The sequence below is a fragment of the Nicotiana sylvestris genome, chromosome 2, assembly GCF_000393655.2.
Source record: "Nicotiana sylvestris chromosome 2, ASM39365v2, whole genome shotgun sequence".
Lineage (NCBI taxonomy): Eukaryota > Viridiplantae > Streptophyta > Magnoliopsida > Solanales > Solanaceae > Nicotiana > Nicotiana sylvestris.
In genome coordinates, this window is record NC_091058.1 from 78300986 (window position 1) to 78319385 (window position 18400).

The 18400-nt window shown below is 34.9% G+C and overlaps 1 protein-coding gene across 2 annotated transcripts; it reads right to left on the reverse strand.

Moving 5' to 3' along the window:
- Nucleotides 1–3804: 3804 nt before the first annotated feature.
- On the reverse strand, nt 3805–9005 carry LOC104234545 (RNA demethylase ALKBH9B). Of its 2 annotated transcripts, XM_009788120.2 has the most exons (7): nt 8729–9005; nt 7606–8295; nt 5578–5663; nt 4982–5292; nt 4833–4904; nt 4450–4737; nt 3805–4231 (listed from the first exon to the last, which is right to left on the reverse strand). In XM_009788120.2, the coding sequence occupies exons 1-6, from the start codon at nt 8904–8906 to the stop codon at nt 4452–4454; spliced, it is 1623 nt and encodes a 540-aa protein (XP_009786422.1). In that variant the 5' UTR covers nt 8907–9005; the 3' UTR covers nt 3805–4231; nt 4450–4451. The 2 variants fall into 2 exon arrangements, with proteins under 2 accessions (XP_009786422.1, XP_009786421.1); XM_009788119.2 differs by having other exon boundaries at nt 3805–4737.
- Between the last annotated feature and the right edge of the window lie 9395 nt (nt 9006–18400).

Consider the following 18400-nt stretch of genomic DNA (forward strand, 5'->3'; position numbering starts at 1 on the left):
GAGATATATGCATGAAGGCTAGTAGATGGGTGGTCCATAAGGGCAACAGGGTAAGCTTCATGAATGATGATTGGATCCCTAACTAGACAGCCATTAGAGATATGATTGCATGCCCCCTAAACCCAAATGACATAGCTATCAAAGTAGACTCTGTCTACGATCAGGGATCTGGGACCTCTCTTCTATCTCTATGAACATGCCTGAAAGTATCTCCAACATGATCAATTCTGTTTTCACCCCTTCCAACACTATCAAGGAGGACATGCTAACATGGGGGTTGACTCCAAGTGGGTCCTTCACCAACAATTTAGCCTACACATTCTTTAGCAAAAACAAAGAGCTTTTTGGAAATAGGGAGGAAGGGACCTTCACTTGAATTTGAAAATTAAAAGCTCCTAACAAAGTTAAGAACTTCATCTGGCTTCTTGCCCAAAATAGGTTGCATACCGGAGCCTACTTGCGCAGAATTGGGGTTAAATGTAACCCACAATGCTGCTCATGTCAAAGCAACCAAGAAACTAGTGACCACATCTTCTTTGAGTGCATAAATGACACTCAGTTCTAGCAGGAGTTACTATCCAAGGCTTCGACTGAAAGGAAGCAGCTGAATCCCGTTTTCTCAGCCCAACCATGGCCATCAACATGGAATAAACTTAAGAACATACTCTTTAACGGAAACATTCCTTAGGAGAACACCATTCCCTTCTGTTTCTGGCACATTTGGTTAATTAGGAATCACAACCTCTTCAACAACAAAAAAAAGATAGCATCAGCATCACCAACACCATCTCAAAAGCAACAAAATACTTTATGTTGGTGAAAAATGACACCATCAAGAAGTCTTTCCAAACCAATGTGAAATGGGATCCCTCCAAGAGAGGACACTATAAAATGAATATGGATGGTGCCGCTAGGGGTAATTCAGGTATTGGAGGAATCGGTGGAGTATTTAGGAACCATAACGGGGATTGGATTATGGGGTATATGGAGAATATACCACATACCACCAATACCATGGTTGAGCTGAAATCTCTTGTGAAAGGGATACAACTAGCTGAGCAAAATGGATGAATCCCTCTAGACATCAATACAGACTCGGCTGAAATAATTCAAATGCCTTTTACGGGTAACTTAACCTATGATCCCATAATTTGTGAATGAAGGTTGTTAATGCAAAGGATGAACAAGGTCACGGTGAGGCACACGTACATGGAGCAGAATAGGGTGACCGACACACTGACAAAAGAGGCAGCAAAGTCAAGTTTTTGGGACGAACCAGCTTACTAGCAGTTCCTCCGATGTTTGCAAATGAGTATTTTGGGCAGACATTTTAGGGACTGAAGTTGTTAGAAAATTTTTGGCATGTAATATTGATACAGTAGAACAAAACATTGCAGTATTGGGGGAATTACAGTACCCCGCGGCACAGACAGTACTATGCATTGTATTTCCTAGTTTTCTTGCTTTATATATAAATATCCCTTCTAACCAAAAAAAAAAAAGACGTCCACAATTAAGCGTATAAGAACATGTAAAGTTTGAGTTATAAATGTTTTAAAACTGGATGCTCAAATTCTTTCAAGTAAGAAATATTTGTTGAATTTCAATTATTCAAATAAATGGATGTCAAAAAGATACATTTCTCAATTTTATCTTCCACTCTTTTCTTTAGAGTTTATTTTTAAAAAAAATTACATATTATTTATATTTAAATTGTTTTAACATTAAACTTTTTATTTTACCCTTAGTAACATGCTCTTTTGATCATATGAATGTCATGACATATTTAAGATCACAAGTTCAAAGTGTATTTTCTTTGACAATTTTTTTCTTTTTTTTTATTAAATTCCGTATCTAATAACATATCACCATATAAAATGAAACCAATATTATTTTTGCTTAACTTGGAATGAGGATTAAGTGTTCTGATTTCCTAATTAAAGATATGAGGAAAAAATCACCAATATTTTCACCAATTGTTCTAAAGGACGTCATCACTTCATCCTTCATGTTGCGTAACTATGTTCTGCTTTCGTTCTTAAAATTTACGTGCAAAACTAAGACAACATTTTAAACTCTTTTCAGCATTCCTAGGCCCAACGTTCAAAATAATCTGGGCCAAGATTTCCGGGAGAAATTCAAAAAGAATCAGATTTACAAGTGGTTGTTCAAAAATAGCCACAGTTTCAAAAGTAATCGAAATTTAGCCACTTTTCATGTAAAGATAAATTTGAACGAAAATACGGTTCAAAATCCAGAAAAATACTCCAGCATAATATACTGGAGCTCCAGTATAATATACCGGTCCAGCATAATATACTGGAGTTTGGAGCACCGGTGCTCCAGTCTCCAGTATATTATACTGGAACCAGCAAAGTATACCGGTCCAGCATAATATGCTGAAAGTTCATACAAAGGTGTACCGAACTCCAGTATATTATGCTGGACCGGTCTCTGTTGCAGCAAAATAGTGGCTATTTTTCATTGACTTGATAAACGCTGGCTATTTTTGAATGATCAGTCCAAAAACTGGCTAGACCGTGTTATTTTTACAAGATTTCTCTATAAATAATGGGCCTTCTACTTTGATAATATTGGGGAGCTCCCTCTCTTAGTTCTTCCCTTTCTAACTCCATTTGCAATGTCACTGGCTCACTGCCTACTCTTTTCTTTTAAGTGCCTACTCTTTTCCCGTAAGCTGCCCTCTTTCCTTCTCTCTTGTATATAGTTTTTCAGTTTTTTATTATTACTACTACCACTAGTAGTAGTAGTAGTATTTATAAAGCAATGCTACTAAATCCTGATCAATTCACAATTGGTTCATATTTAAGAGCTAATTAATTTTGAAGAATTTTGCACAATATTTTAAATAAAAAAAACATAGCCTTTTAATTACTTATACATACGAGTAGTATTTCTGCAAATTACTCTATACCTCTAGATGACTAATTGGAGCACAAATTAAGCGTGAATTTGAAAAGAAAGTAGTGATAAATGCTTCTTATTTTCTAAAATGTCAAATATTTTGAAGCAAATTAATTTTGCCAAGACGATTAATATTTGAGAGCAGAGGAATTATCTTCTAAATTCATTTGCTTATCATTTCTACATCGAACACGTTGAAACATCGTAGCTTCATGCAAGCTTAATTAAGAGAGACATGTTTTCGAGGCATCACGCAACTAAATGCTAATATCAGTGCAAAGATCCTTCTATCTCAAAAAGAAGCTGGAAAGTATGCAATTTGCCTCATTCCATTTGTTATTTTCAAGCACTGGTTCGTTACTTGATGGTTCAGAGCTTGATCCTTCCTATGCTCATTACATCTGTAGTATAGCATTATGTTTCCTTTTGCCTCTTTGTTGGATTTTGGTATTCAAGACCAAATTAGGTAGTGCTGGAGCAGCATTTCAATAGGTTTGTCGCATTCATTGAATGCGAGCTTGCTCTTAAAATATGTAAACCGTGTAATTACTAGTCAACCTGTAAAAGGACTCATCATCATACTCTCTTTCTAGTCCAATTTATGCCACACTGTTGTACTTAAATAACATCTTAAAATACTGAATACTATTTAATTTCGAGTACTTTAATTATTTCTTTTACTAGCATCTATATTACAAAGATAAAATTAATATTTTCAATTTTGAACCAATGAAGATAGTATAATTGGTATGAGACCAAACGATGAAAAGGTATAGTCGTAGAGCAAGTTAAGAGTTCGGATCCTCCGTTCATGTTCCTATTTATTAGCCTTCGTACCGTAAATATTCCATAAAAAATGACAAGTAGAAAAGCAAAGACTGTCAGACAAAATAACTTAGCTCTCAATGTTTAAGCTCAACCGATTAACGATACAAGCACTAGGAGAAAACATTACAGTAGTAAGCAAGCACAAAAGCTTGTGCGCAAATAACTGTAACCTACACATATGAATTGAATACCATGTAAGCTTCACCAATATCAAGTGTACATGGATGGACTTAATTCTTCACAAGGTGCATTATTCAAGTAGACAGTCCAATCTTCAGCAGTGTTTATCCAAGCTGCCAAGTAGTTATTTGCATAGCTGCCTCGTGATATACATACACGCTATTACCACCGCAAACTGGAACACCACACATACATCGGATATATTATCAGATCAGATATATTATCCATCCATCTCTAGATCACATGACCACCACTCTTTCCCACTCTCAGCTTGATTGTTCCTCATTCACATTCATACCTGGTTTCCAGAAATTATTGTAGTACAAGATTTCAATGCAGCGAGCAGGATTAAACTTCTATTTTAGAAGATATTCATCCAAAGGAGTATCAAGCAGCAAGCTCTTCAGAATTTTAATACTTCAACAGCTCGAGGTGAAGATAAGAATAGACCTCCACCAACAGAGCCATTAATTTTAGCAGATGACGATGGATCAAAACAATCAAGTCCGAATGTACCTTCAATTTTCTGTATTCACGCTAAACCTCTGTCTGTTTGCAGGTCCTTGTCGATATCGACCTGCGTAACGGGGCTCTGAATGCCTTCTCATTGGCATCTTTACTCTTTCCATGCTCTCTTCCAGTAGTGCTGACTGTTTTCTTGCAGAATACCTTGGTTTTGAGGAGTTCGATTTCTTCTGTCTGTCTGTTTCATATGACAAGGGCTGCAGCCCTTGTAAATCTTGCTCAGGAACATATCCAACTGGCCTTTTAGATTCGTCCATTCTTCTAAACGTGATTGAAATCCTATATAAAGTACCGGTTAACAAGATGTTAGCATAATGTGCAAGGACACAGAAGATTTAACTATGACTCCAGAGCTCTGAACATTCAGTGTGTACCTTTTAGTAGGCACAGCTGGCACACAGTGTTTAGCTACATCAGCTCCATTTCCATTCAAGACCAGTACAGATCTGGAGTAATATAATGTCAGTTATGATCAATCTTCCTAATTTCAGTAGTATGAGAAGAACAGCACACTCTCACTTACCCCACTGGCAACGGTATTGCAATTGCACCAGCAAACTCACCGGGACCCACTATTTTCAAGTTGGAACCGAACACAATGTTGCACTCGCTAAGGAATGAAACGGTACAAAAGGGGCGCACAAAATCATGATTGTCAATATGCAGTGGTATGCAATCTCCCTCTTCATAAATGTTGATAATACAGCTATCTGGAACACAAGTCGGAGGCATCACATGCCACTTTACAAGCCTTCTAATCATGACCTTCAAAAGATCAGGCAATGGATCAACAGTTTCACTTTTGAGGATCCCTGGGGGATTCCCAATCTTATCCTGCCATAAAGAAAATTCAGTCATTATGCTATGCATACATTCCACTTCCTTTCAGTGATTAACCCATATGCTACAATCCTATCAAAGAAGAAAGCTGTGAATTAGGGGAAAAGAAGTCTTTACTAGATTGTCACCTAATAGCCAATAGTTTAAGGCACTCCATTTACTGTTGTGAGCCACTGTATGTGTACGTGGGAGGGGGAGAGGGAGAGAGGGGGGGGGGGGAGGGGAGGGGGGTTTCTTTGTGGAGAGGGAGGGATTAAGATAAGATTGTAGAAGACTTACTGGTGCATAGTTGTAACAACAACCAAATTGGATTGTCACACGTCCTTTGCCCCTCATCCACTTTGCTGGCGCAGTATAAGTCCTCTCTAAACAATCAGCAAAGGCATGTAAGAGCCATGAGATAACTAAAAATGACTGAAAGAACTTAACAAACAAATTTAAATGGAAATTTAAGGAGGAAGCTAAAAAAACATCTTCCGCTTCACACTCTTCACAAGTATAAAGGAAAAACAAAACCAGATCAAACTAATTGATGAAGGGAGCCACGAGGAAGAGAAATGGCCATTGAACTATAGTAGAATTACTGAATTAGAATGAGTGGGAACTACTTTAGGAAAATCTTGAAAAAGAAGAGGTGCATGTCATTCTTAAAAAAAACCACAATTTAGTCAACGGAGTAAAATGTGCACCTTGTCAACTACTTCCACATTTTCCAATGAAAAGTCATAGTTATGCCTCAATTTTTACTTTGAAATTCTTCTTTCCTATACCATACTCACAAAATTCTATGATACCCTTGTTAACAAGGGAGAAATTTCTAAGCTGAATCAAGAAAAATTTGATGGTAAAACTCTAGATGTATTGGTATTACCAACATAGAAGCAGGCTCTTTTTTTATGAGTATAGGCACATTAAACAAGGAAAATTTCCTAATCATTGGATTTCTCATTTTGGCACACCATTAAACATAATCTATTAGAAATCCTATGCAATTAATCCAGGTATGTATAATGAATCTACACACATCTGACAGTAACACAAGCCATTTTTTTAATTCACATCAAATCCAAAAAAAGACGAAACAGATTTCTCATGCAGCATATTACCACCTTAAAAAGATATCACAATCTATTTTCCTGTTGACAGTTAATCTTATACATTGAATTTTAACCAGTTCTTTTTCTCAGCCCATCTCTTCTTTCATCTCTTTAATGTCTGGTAATTAACATAGAAGACATTGTGCTATCACTAAGAAAAAACTAAAATAGGATAAATTTACTAAGACAAGATTCCCCATTTCAACACTTGGAAGTCTGGGATGCCCAGACCAGCTTAGCTTTAACATACAATGATGAAATGTTTCACGTACTGTAACTCTCAATAACAGACAAAAGGAGAAATAACTAATAAGGTATTTGAAAGATACACAGCCACTAACGTTGAATCTGAGATCCTCTCGAATAGGTAGTAAGTTCTCTTACATAGGAGTCTTATAGTAAAAGATACTGATAGGTAGAAAAGGTGCAAGCCGATGCAATAGCTTCATCCTCTCTCAAGCAAAGCCGAATTCGTTTCTTACTTTTCCTATAGTTAAACTAATGCAATAACTTCATGTCAATCACCCTACTTGAAAAACATTAGCATCTAAATAGCATAGGATGCAAACTGGATGACCATCTGCCAAAATGAAGATAAAGGCATGAACAACAATAGTAACATTGAAAACGTAATTCCAGATCGGAATTGTTAGAAACACATATGCATTTGACAAATAACCTTGGTATCTATGCTAGAAATACAAATTATTTAGCCCTCTGGTCAATGAATTGGAAAAAAGAAGGGAATCCGCTAGCTTATACCAATCATCGAACACTCTACTAATTGTCTAATGTTAAAACAAGTCTAACAACAACAAAGTGGATAAATATGTGTGTTCTGGTTCACAGAAACACCTGCTCCATTACATTTGAAGATCAAACATCAACACAGCTAGACGATATCAATCAAGCAACTATGCCTGTCTTAAACTAGTTGGCCCCACAAGGGATGCCAATCCTTGTATCACTGCTGTCCAAGCACACATAACTCCGGACTTCTTATGTGATCCAGCAGATAAGTGCTGGTATCATCGCATCCCTCACATAATAAGATTATTGTATGTTGGCTGTCTAGCTAGTAGCTATTGCTCCCTGCTCCTTAATCCCGGCTTGGACTCACTATGCTTTGCCAAGCTCAATATGACAACAACATTCATTTGAAAATAGAAAAAAAAATGATTAAGAGAGTTGTATAAAGGATAAAATATACCTTTCAATTCACCATTCTTCCCCATCTGATCAAGCTTCTCTACATATTTAACTATTCTAATTTGCTCAGCAGCGCTAAAGACACCCTTATGCAGCTCCAATCCATCAAGTATGTTCACGAATTTCCCATTCACCCTCTCCAAACATATGAAATCCTTTTTCCTCTTCACATTGCAGAATCTAATGTACTCTCGTTGTTCCCTTGACAATTCTGTTTTTGGCTTACTCTCCGGAGTAGTAATTTCCTCTTCAGACACACCATTCACCTGACTACTCAAGGCAATTGACTCACTCACTTCCTCTGCTTGAAGCTCATCCTCCTGAGCCATATCTGCCCATGACATCTTCATTTTCGGGGTAGTCACAGGTAAGGATGAGCTGAATGCTTCACTTGTAGTTGCCTCTCCAACAGGCCGAGAAACGGAATCTGCACCATCTATACAACTGTCAGATGAATGCCTGTCCACGGAAGGCTCCTCAAATGGCTCCCCCCCACCAGCCCCGTCTTTCCAACTCCCCAATGAGTTTGTATCTGCATTATCATTCAAGTCGCCACAATCATTCCAACTTCCAAGTGAATTGTTGTCACAATTCTCTTGACTCCCATTGCATCCATCCGAGTCACAACGTTCCGGAGTCAAAACACTGATATTCTTTGGTTGCTTCAAGCATTCTGCATCACCACCAACTTCTGCAATCATACCAACAAAATCTCTGATCAGAAAAACTCACTAAATCAACAACTTTCACACTTCATCATTAAAGTATATCCAAAAACATAAGCAAGACAAAGCAGAATTCAATTTTGTTTGGCCCATCGTTATCTACCAAAGAAACTTTAACTTTGCATATGGTATCTACAACAATCTTCAAAAGTAAGTAATACCTCCCCAAAAACAACAACTTTAATAATAAATTTAATCAAAAGCCAAATAAATAAGCAAACTTGAATTAAGACACTGTCTCTAGAGGAAAAACTCGTCCAAGCACAAAAAGCAGGGAACTTAATGCAAATTGTGAGAATTAGTACATGAGCTACAGAGTTTATATCAATTGATTACACATGCATTAACACATATTAATGTAAAGAATACAAAAAATAGAGAAAGAGAAAGAGAAAGTACTAAAATTGAGGGATCGGATGCGATCGGAGAGGGTGTTGGTGCAGGAGTGGCAGAGGTCACGGGAGAGAAAGGGAAGCCAATTGGACAGAAACTCTGATGCGATTCGGAGTTCTTCGGGATTGTAATTGAGGAGGAACGGATCGTCCTTCTGAGTTCGCTGCTGGTCGGACTCGGACATGGCTGACGAGTCAACTCAGTGAAATGAAAGAATGTGCGAATTGTTGTGTTCAGTATAGATGCGGATTGTGGAATGGTGGAATTTGCGTGTGAAGCGCTGCAGCCTTTGAGAAGAAGAATAAGGTTTGTTGTTATTCTGTCGAATTAGCAGGGGTGTATTTGTCAATACATAGTGACAAAGATTAGACGGTTGAGCTTCCGAAGCCCAGTTTGATAAGCACAGTATTCCTTAAATTTTCTGACCGCAGACGCAACTACATTTTAGTTTTTAGACAATACGAGCAGGCGCCTTATAAAAGGAAATTTTAGAAACGGAAAAGACCGAAAAATGTCATTCTAACTTTTTGAAATGATTTATGTATGCCTTCCGTTAAAAAAATGCTATTTTTATGCCATTGCAGGTACAGAAATCACCAATCTATGTCATTATTTGACTAACGGCTGGAATTGTTTTTAAAAAATATTTATAAGACTTGAATTTCCACATGTCATATCGTCATTGGTCCGAATTAACCCATGCCCCATTTAATTTTACTCTTGGTTAGGTCCATCTAATTTTAACCTTACCCCAATAATTAACACAACCCAACCCTTCCAAATCCCTCTCCGGTCGTCTTCCCCAAATCAAAAATCCCTAAAACCTCCATTAAATTTAATTTCTGCCTAATCTGTTATGTTTTCTTTCTGAATTCAAAGTTTGCAGCTTCAGATGAGCACCTGAGGCAATTCATAAACATGCCAGAAGATGCACTTCAGATGGTTCTTTCTCAAGTCACAAATCAGAACTTAAAGCACACCTTACAATTTGAAATTGGATTGCACCGTGCTGGACTGAATGATAAAAACAGATCATTGGTCGATGAACTATTTGCAAACAACAAGATTGAGGCAACTAATCATCTGAAAATTTTAGATCTCTAGGAGCAATAATATACTGAAATTGAAGCTTATATTTGAGTCATTTTGGCTGCAAATTTCTAGTCGTTTGTCTGTACAAGTACGTTAGCATGGGGTGTAAACCTTCCTGCACATTTGATTATTATTAAGGTACGTGTCTGTACGTAGTCTTATCTGCTTTCTAGAATTTGATCAAAGTCAGGAATGTTAAAACCTCCATTGAATTTAATGGAAGTTTTAGGGATTTTTGATTTGGGAAGACAACTGGAGAGGGATTTGGAAGGGTTGGGTTGGGTTAATTATTTGGGTAAGGTTAAAATTAGATGGACCTTACCAAAGTTAAAATTAAATGGGGCATGGGTTAATTCGGACCATGACGACATGACACGTGGAAATTCAAATCTTATAAATATCTAAAAAAAAAATCAACCGATTAGTCAAATAATGGCATAGATGGACCATTTTTGTAACGGCAGTGGCATGAAAATAGTATTTTTCTAACGGATGGTATAGATAAAACCATTTCAGAAAGTTGAGTGACATTTTTAGGCCTTTTCCGTTTTAGAAATTGAGAAGAAAATTTAGAAAAAAGGAAGTGGAAGAAGTAATTTTGAGTTTTACTGACAGCACGTGCGAAGAATTTTGAATGTTCGCCAGCACTCCAATATCCGCCATGTTTGGTATGACAAGAAAAGAAATAGTTTTCCAAAAATAATTTCTAAAATAAGACTTATTTTTTTACAACTTATTTCTAAAGAAGTTTTTAAGTGAGTGGACAAAGAATAAAAAGAAAATAATTTTCTCACTTTTTTTCGCCTAAATCATTTTCCTTCATAAGTGTCTCAACTTATTTTTCAAAAAATATCTTTCATATTTCGTCATACTAGACATATTTTTAACATGACTTTTGTATAATTCTATTTTCCCTAGCATTTCTGTTGTTGGTAGAATTTTTTATTTAGTTATCACTTTTTAAAATATTTAACTTTAAGCAGCATATATAAGTGAGAGCATGTGTGATCACTAACACTGTGATCAGCATAAAATTCTAGGAGGAACAACTATCTAAGCAAATTTTTCGCATAAATTCTGTTTGACCAAAATTATAGATCTTAGTTTAACTAATTAGATTTAAATAAAGAAAAGTCAATTTTAGCTAATAATAATATCCTAAAGACAAAGCTATCGGTTTTATGACAAATAATTTGTATGTTTGTCCAGATGACAATGAACGTAAACAATAATGTCAATATTCAATGATCCAAAAAGATAAAATATGGCATTAAATAATAACACGCAACAATAAATGACATCTATATATAGTTGCCATATGAAAGCTATAAAGTTGCCATATATAATTGATTATGTAGTTAAGCCAAGTGGCAAATTAATAAATATCAATAGTATATGGTAACTTTATTCTATATTTGACTATGTTAGTCAAATATATATATATATATATATATATATATATATATATATATAATAAAGTTTTTAAATTTGAATTAAAATAAAAAAATATCTTTTATTACCATGTTATCATACTTAATTCGGTTAGTGGTCATATGCAATTATATTAGGAACTTTTGTTATCTTAATTCAAATTATGTAAATACTACTTCGCCTCTGGCAAAAAAAAAAAAAAATAATACTCCATATAACTATAAACTCTTTTACATTTAAATCCTATAATTATAATTATTTAAAACACTATAGCTATGTTTGAATAAAGCGAATTTCTTTTAAAATAAATATAATATATAAGGTACACGTCTATTTTTATAACAAAAAAAAAAGTTTAAATGTTGATAAAACTTCACTTGCATATATAATGAAGTAAACCTACATGCTAGACAAAGAACATTACAAAAATCAATCAATATTCAACACAAGTTGTTTTTTTCTTTTTGAATAATGTTTGTTTGAAGAGTCAATTTATATAAATGAACATCAAACAAATAACAAAACTTTGACTATATAATTAATTAATTTCTATTTAACACCTTCTAAGAATTGAAGAATATAAGCCGAAACATCTTCATTTAGTTGCAGTCAACCCAACATTGCAAGGGTATAGTATTTTTTTCATTGAAAAATATTAGTTTTGAATCATTAGATTATGTGAAAGATTTTTTTCTCGAATTCAAAATGAGGGATACTGGTTTCTAATTAATAGTTTCTATAGCGATTTTCAAGTGTAACGAAAAGTATATTTAAAAAAATTGGTATGACGTGAAATAGTTATTTTTAAAATGTAAACAAATTATTTCGAAATGGGATTATTTTTTAAATTATAATGTAATTTTTAAAATAAAAGATAAGATATTTTAAATTTTAGTAGAGAGTTTTTAAAATAATTATAATAGAAGTCATATCATGGATAAAATCAAGAAACCAAAATCTTATGGATTATTACATAAATATCCGACCAGATTTATTATTTACCTTTTATAGCTAATATACATAGATGATATACATATTACACACGATTATACACATGTTACATATGAATTATAAATAAATTACACATCCTCAATTTTTTAGTTTAAGTGGTTGGGTGAGCTCCTGTTTAAGTTGATAAGATAAAGCCAAAAGAAAAATATGACAAAATTTCAATGAAAGATTAAAAATATAAATAGAGCTCACATGTAGACAATTTCTATTAAAACTCATCATTTTATTACGAAATAACTTAATTTTGTGTAACAAAACAAAAGAAAGAAAAACATAAAAAAATAAGATAAAAGATAATAAATATAGAAAAAATGTATGAAAAATCTAAAAACCAGAAATAAGAGACGACAACGAATTTCTTCTTTTGTTTCATCTTTGTTGAGCCGAGAGTCTCCTGGAAATAGCCTATCTGCCCCTCGGGGTAGAGGTAAGGTCTGCGTACATATTACCCTCCCCAGACCCCACTTGTGGGATTACACCGGGTTGTTGTTGTTGTTGTTGTTGTTTGTTGAGTGTAAAAAATTTGGAAGATGATCTCATTGATTTCAAATATTTTTTTTCAACTCAAATATATAGATTATAAGATAAGACTATCTTAGAATATTTTTTTTATTTACATTGTGTGTCGTTTTAAAAAAAATCACTATTGCTAACAAAGTGATATGATATTCGAATTTGAATTTAATTGTAATTTAAGTAGTTTGCATTGAGGTTAAGCCAAGTATGGTGAAAAATGTGCAATGTTATATAATAGGCGAAATACATAAACAGCCCCTCCAAGTTGTCCATAACGGCCATTTGAATACCTTAACTGATCCCTTTTTCATTTTAGCATTTCAAGTGGCTATTAAATGTATCTTGTGAACACTCGAGTCTCGCAGACTATATGTGTGAATTGCACTCGCCAGTGACATGTCAAATGAACTAATTAAAGAATGACATGTGTAATATAATAATTTTTTTGATAAATATAAACTAAATACATTAAAATAATCTTTTTATTATTAACCAACCCCCCTCCTTCATCTTCTTCCTTCTCACTCCCCTCTCTCGCCCCCTTCCCCTTCCCCTTCCCCCCCAAATAACCCCTCTCACTGATTTTCTAGCACCTTCCATGAAATTGGATGATGAGTTCAGTTGAACGAATATCTTTCCACTTTTAAAGATCGCTGCCATAAAATCAAAAGGAGAAAGTTTCTCTGATGTAAACTCCATTTTTTTTATGTAATCAAGAATTCAAACTGAAAGTGGAAAATTTGAACTTTATGTGAATTTTGCTCAACTGGGTAAGCGTTAATTACCCAGTTGATGAGATTAACGTTGATGATTCAACCGACGACAAAACTGGAGAGAAGGCGATAAAAACAAGGGCAAAAAGAATGACAAAGTAAAAGCTTTTGGTTTAGAACTGAAAGTTTTTTGGCTGGTGAATTTGGTTAGGTTTGGAGAGACTTGCTGAGGAAATTAAAATGAGAGGGGGAGAGCAATATATGGAGGAGCTGAAAGGGGAGTGATGAATGAAGGAAAGAAGAGAGAAAGGGGAGAGCAATATTACACTTACAAGCATCGTCGACAACAGCCTCGCCGAGATCCTCCCTCTCTCCGACACCCTCCATCGTTGGCAATAACCTCCCCGTCCAGAATCGTGGTTATGGGGTGGTGTAATAGTGGGGTCCACATTGATTTTAGGGAAAAAAAGAAGATAAGCCTAATTTAAAGATCTTCACGCGCTTAAATGTAAGTGTAACACACAAAATTTGCCATATCAGCGTAAGGGGTTTAAGAGAATATACTTCTACCAAGCAGAGGTGTATATCTGGTCACATGACAAGTTAAGGTGTTCAAATGACCGTTGTGGATAACTTGGAGGGGCTGTTTATGTATTTCGTCTATATAATAATAATCAATTAATCTAACATTTAATGATTCAAAGAACAAAAAATCTATATATGTATAGGGTATTCAAATTTGAAATTTGTGGCTAGAGATATCGATAAATTCAAAATGGAGTCATACTGAAATAAAATTTACCGGCTAAAGAATCATTTAAATTTTTAGCTAGCCGATTAAAGTAAATTTTAAATTAAGGATAATATCTTCACTTGCATCATTATAAAAATAATTATTTTATTGAAATATATATAATGTTGTAGAAATTGAAATTTCAAAATAGAAATATTTTTTCAAACATAATAGCATACTGTGAGCACGTGATTTTTACTTCACAACAATTACTCCAAAAGAAATAAAAAAAAAAAGAAAGTAAAATAATTTTCCTTTACATGCAATTTTTGAGAATTTTTTGTGGTATTTTATTAATTATTTGCATTTTTGTGCGTGCATGTTTATATTTTCTTAATTAATGAAAAATACAAAAAATAATATATGTGTGTGTGCATTTAGTAATTAATTTTGCATTTTTAGAATTAATTAGTCATATAAAAGGAAAATACAAAAAAAAAATTACCTTTAGGATTTAATTTTATAATTTGTGGTTTAAAACTTAAATCATAACTTATTTGGCAATAATCGGAAAATCATAAAAAATAGGCATTTTGTATTTTTTGTGTTTAACTGTGATTTTGTACTTAAACTAATATTATTTAAGTTAATTTGGCTTTTTATAAATTAGAATAGGATTTTAGGCTTTTTAAAATTTCGAAAATTAGTTTGAAAAAGAAAAAGAAAAGAAACAAATTAAAAGAAGAGAAGGAAATTGGACCAGACCCAATAATCATCAGCCCAATTCAAACATCCCTTTACCCGGTCCAATTGGCCCAAGCCTCACAGATGTCCCAAACGACGTCGTTCCGTCATGCCCCATCTTGACCATTGATCTCGCTTGATCAACGATCCCGATCGTCCAACCCTCACCCATATCCATTATCGACCCTGACCCGTTACTAAACCGGACCACCCCATCATTTCTTTTAAATCAGATCCGTTGGATCCCATCACCCAACGACCCAGATTAAGCGACCAATTTTTAATGTGTCAAAAGACCCCCCAAACCCCTTTTACCCGTCTCATTTCCAAACACCCTCCTTTTCGTCTCTGAAAGAGACGAACCAAACGACCTCTGAACCCTAGCGCCGCCCTTCCACCCCCTCACCATAAACCCGGCGGCAACGACGTCGGAGACCGCCAAATTAACACCACGGAACCTCCATACCTTCCTCTTCCCAAATCCCGGACCCTTGTACCTCGAATCATCCCCCACCGTCTCGAATCTTCATTTGAAGATTTGATCGGAACCCTAAAGCCACCCCAACCAATCCCAAACTCACACCACGGGACCCCCGGACCTCCCCCATCTCTAGAACACTCTGGGTTTTGCTCGAATCATGCTAGAACGGTTCGAATCCCAAATTGAACCAGGGAACCCTAACGAAGACCAAAACCGGAATTGGTCCAAATTAGAAGAAATTTGGGGTTCATAATCGACCTTAGTCGAGTGTTCTCAGTCTAGAACACTCGATTAAGGTCCATTTGACCTCAAAATATTAGAGTCGGTTCAAGCCTTAGCCCGTTTGGTTTTTGATTTTTGTGAGGTATTGCTCCTTTCTCTTTTGCTCTATTTTCTTTTTGTGTTTAGTTTGTTGTATCAGTTTTTGGTTATTTTGTGATTTATCTTCTTCTCCTCCATTTATGGATCTTTTCTTTGGTCCGAATTTTTCTGACTATTGATTGTATGTTATAAACTACGTAGTCGATTAATTAAGTTTCGTCAATTAAGTGTTTGTAGTTTGTTTGTTCCCTTTGAAATGTTTGGTGCCAGTTTTGTTTATGTTGACATTTCCTGATTCAGAGTTTCAAGTTAGTTCGATTCTGCTGTCTGAATCCATTGGCATTTGAATTCACACTAGTTTCGAATTGAATTACAATTAATCAAGCACTTAGTTTGGATTGATATTGAATTGATAGCCTTGTTTTATGCACTTTAGATAGAATTATTGGCCCTGTTTATTCATTTTAGATTTTGGACATCAGAAAGCATGTGAATTGTAGTTCTTTAATAAATAAAAGGTAACTTGACAACATGTGCTGTCAGAGTATATTCATGCTGCCCATACTTGTTTAGTTTAATAAAAGGAATACCATTTTTTATAATGAAAAAGAGGGTTGTCAGGGGAATCTGATGGGAATACATTTCTGGTTGAGTCTTGAGTGAAAAAAACAGAGGGAATAACATGGAAGAGAATCAGTTTTTAATTGACTAAGTGCTCTAAGAGCTGGAAAATGAGGCCTGTTGTGATATATAAAAGGGAGGGAGTTTGGAGAGGAGGAGGAGAGTTTTTTTTAAGAACCTAAGGGAGTCTATTTTTGAACCAGTAAAGAGAGTTCATTCCGGACTTCAGTTCTACATAGAAAACAAACAAAAAGCAAAAGAAAAACCTCTGAAAAACTCTAAAATTCCAGAAAAAGACATTGTTCCATTGTTAAATTCACAGTTAGTTTGAGATTTAGGCCCAATCGAAGCTACTCTAGGCTGTTTGTTTAAGCTTTTGGTTTCAGATTTGTCCCAGCTGATTTCGAGTTGGTGTTTGGTTTATTTCCAATTGGTTTTGAGTCGATCTGTTTAGCTCTTTTGGTTTTTCTAAAACATTTCTGGATCTCTGAGTTTCACTGAGCTTGGTTCTTATTGTCCCATACTGCTGATTGTGGTGCTACTGCTGTTATTTGTTATCTGCTGCTGCTGATTTACCTCTCTTTCTTCTCACTTTCCAATTCAGGTACTTTTCCTTGGCTTTGTTTGAACTATGAAGGATATATGTGAATTTACTGATTTGGAGACTAAATGATGAAGTTTTGGAGTTGATTGTTGAATTACTTAATTCCTGTTTGGTATTGAGAAGAAACTTTCATGCTTATGTAAATTGGTATTGTCTGTAATGATTAGACTGCCTGACTGTTGTTTTTGGATCCATGATCAAGGTTTGAATGCTTAATTTAGTTTCAGTAGTTATAAAACAGGTTCAATGAGTCTCAATGTGTCATTCAGTAGTTCTATTAGAAATTGTGAATCATTGAAATGGATTTGAATAGCATATCGAAAAAATGATGGCAAACCGTCTTAGCTCTCAAATGTTAGTGGCTAATATTAGTTTTTTTATGAAGCTTGTAAACACTGATTCGACATAGGAATTGCAAAAAAACAAGTTCGAAGGTCCTGTGTCCATTAATCCAGTTAGATGTAAAATACCAAATTATTCGATTTGACTATCATTTGTCTTGTTCTGATCACTTAATGTCTCCTTTGTTAGCATAAGTAGCTCAAACCATGTGGAATAACCCTCTAATTCTGTACTGATCTGTGTGTTTTATTAAAATTAGAACTCCAGCAGGAATTATACATCAAGATTGGCCTTGAGATTTAAAGTCTCCATACACGCCTGGGCTAAAAATTTTGGCCCAAATACGGTTGAAATCTGATTGTAGCTATGAAGATTCAAAATGAAGTCTTGTGTAGTTTTGGCCTCAAGCTATCTGAAACAAGGACCCAGGTCTAGTGTTAATTTCCTACACGTTTGGGCCTGGGACAATGCCTAGTTTACCTCAGTATAATAACAAAGTATTTAGGACTTTTCTTGTGTTTTTTTAGAGACAAAAAATAATTAGAAGAATCATAGTTGCTTTAGGATCGGCCTTTAAATAAAAAATGAGACGAGCCTCGCCAAATAAAAATGCAAATTGTGGGGCCCTCAATAATTGGTTATATTAAAATACATAGAAAATCGGGATGGGCCGTTTAGCGAATTTCAGTGCCTTCCCCAAAATAATAACGCGTTAGACTCTTTAGGCGCGATATTAATCAAATTACATTCTTAAATACGGGTGTGCATTTCATGCAACCCAAAATCCAAATCCTAAAATGTTGTATAAAAAATGTGTCGAGGATCCGGGTGCATTTCATGTGACGTGATCCAAAAACACGTTTTTTTAAACAACGTTCACTTTCTTAAAAATTAACCAAAAGCGGTAAATGATTTAAAATTGCACTGTAGTATTGAACATTTATTAAAATCAGATTTTAGCCATTCATAACAATTTAAGCGACCGTGCTAGAACCACGAGATCCGTGGGTGCCTAACACCTTCCCTCGGGTCAACAGAATTCCTTACTTAGAATTTCTAGTTCGCAGAC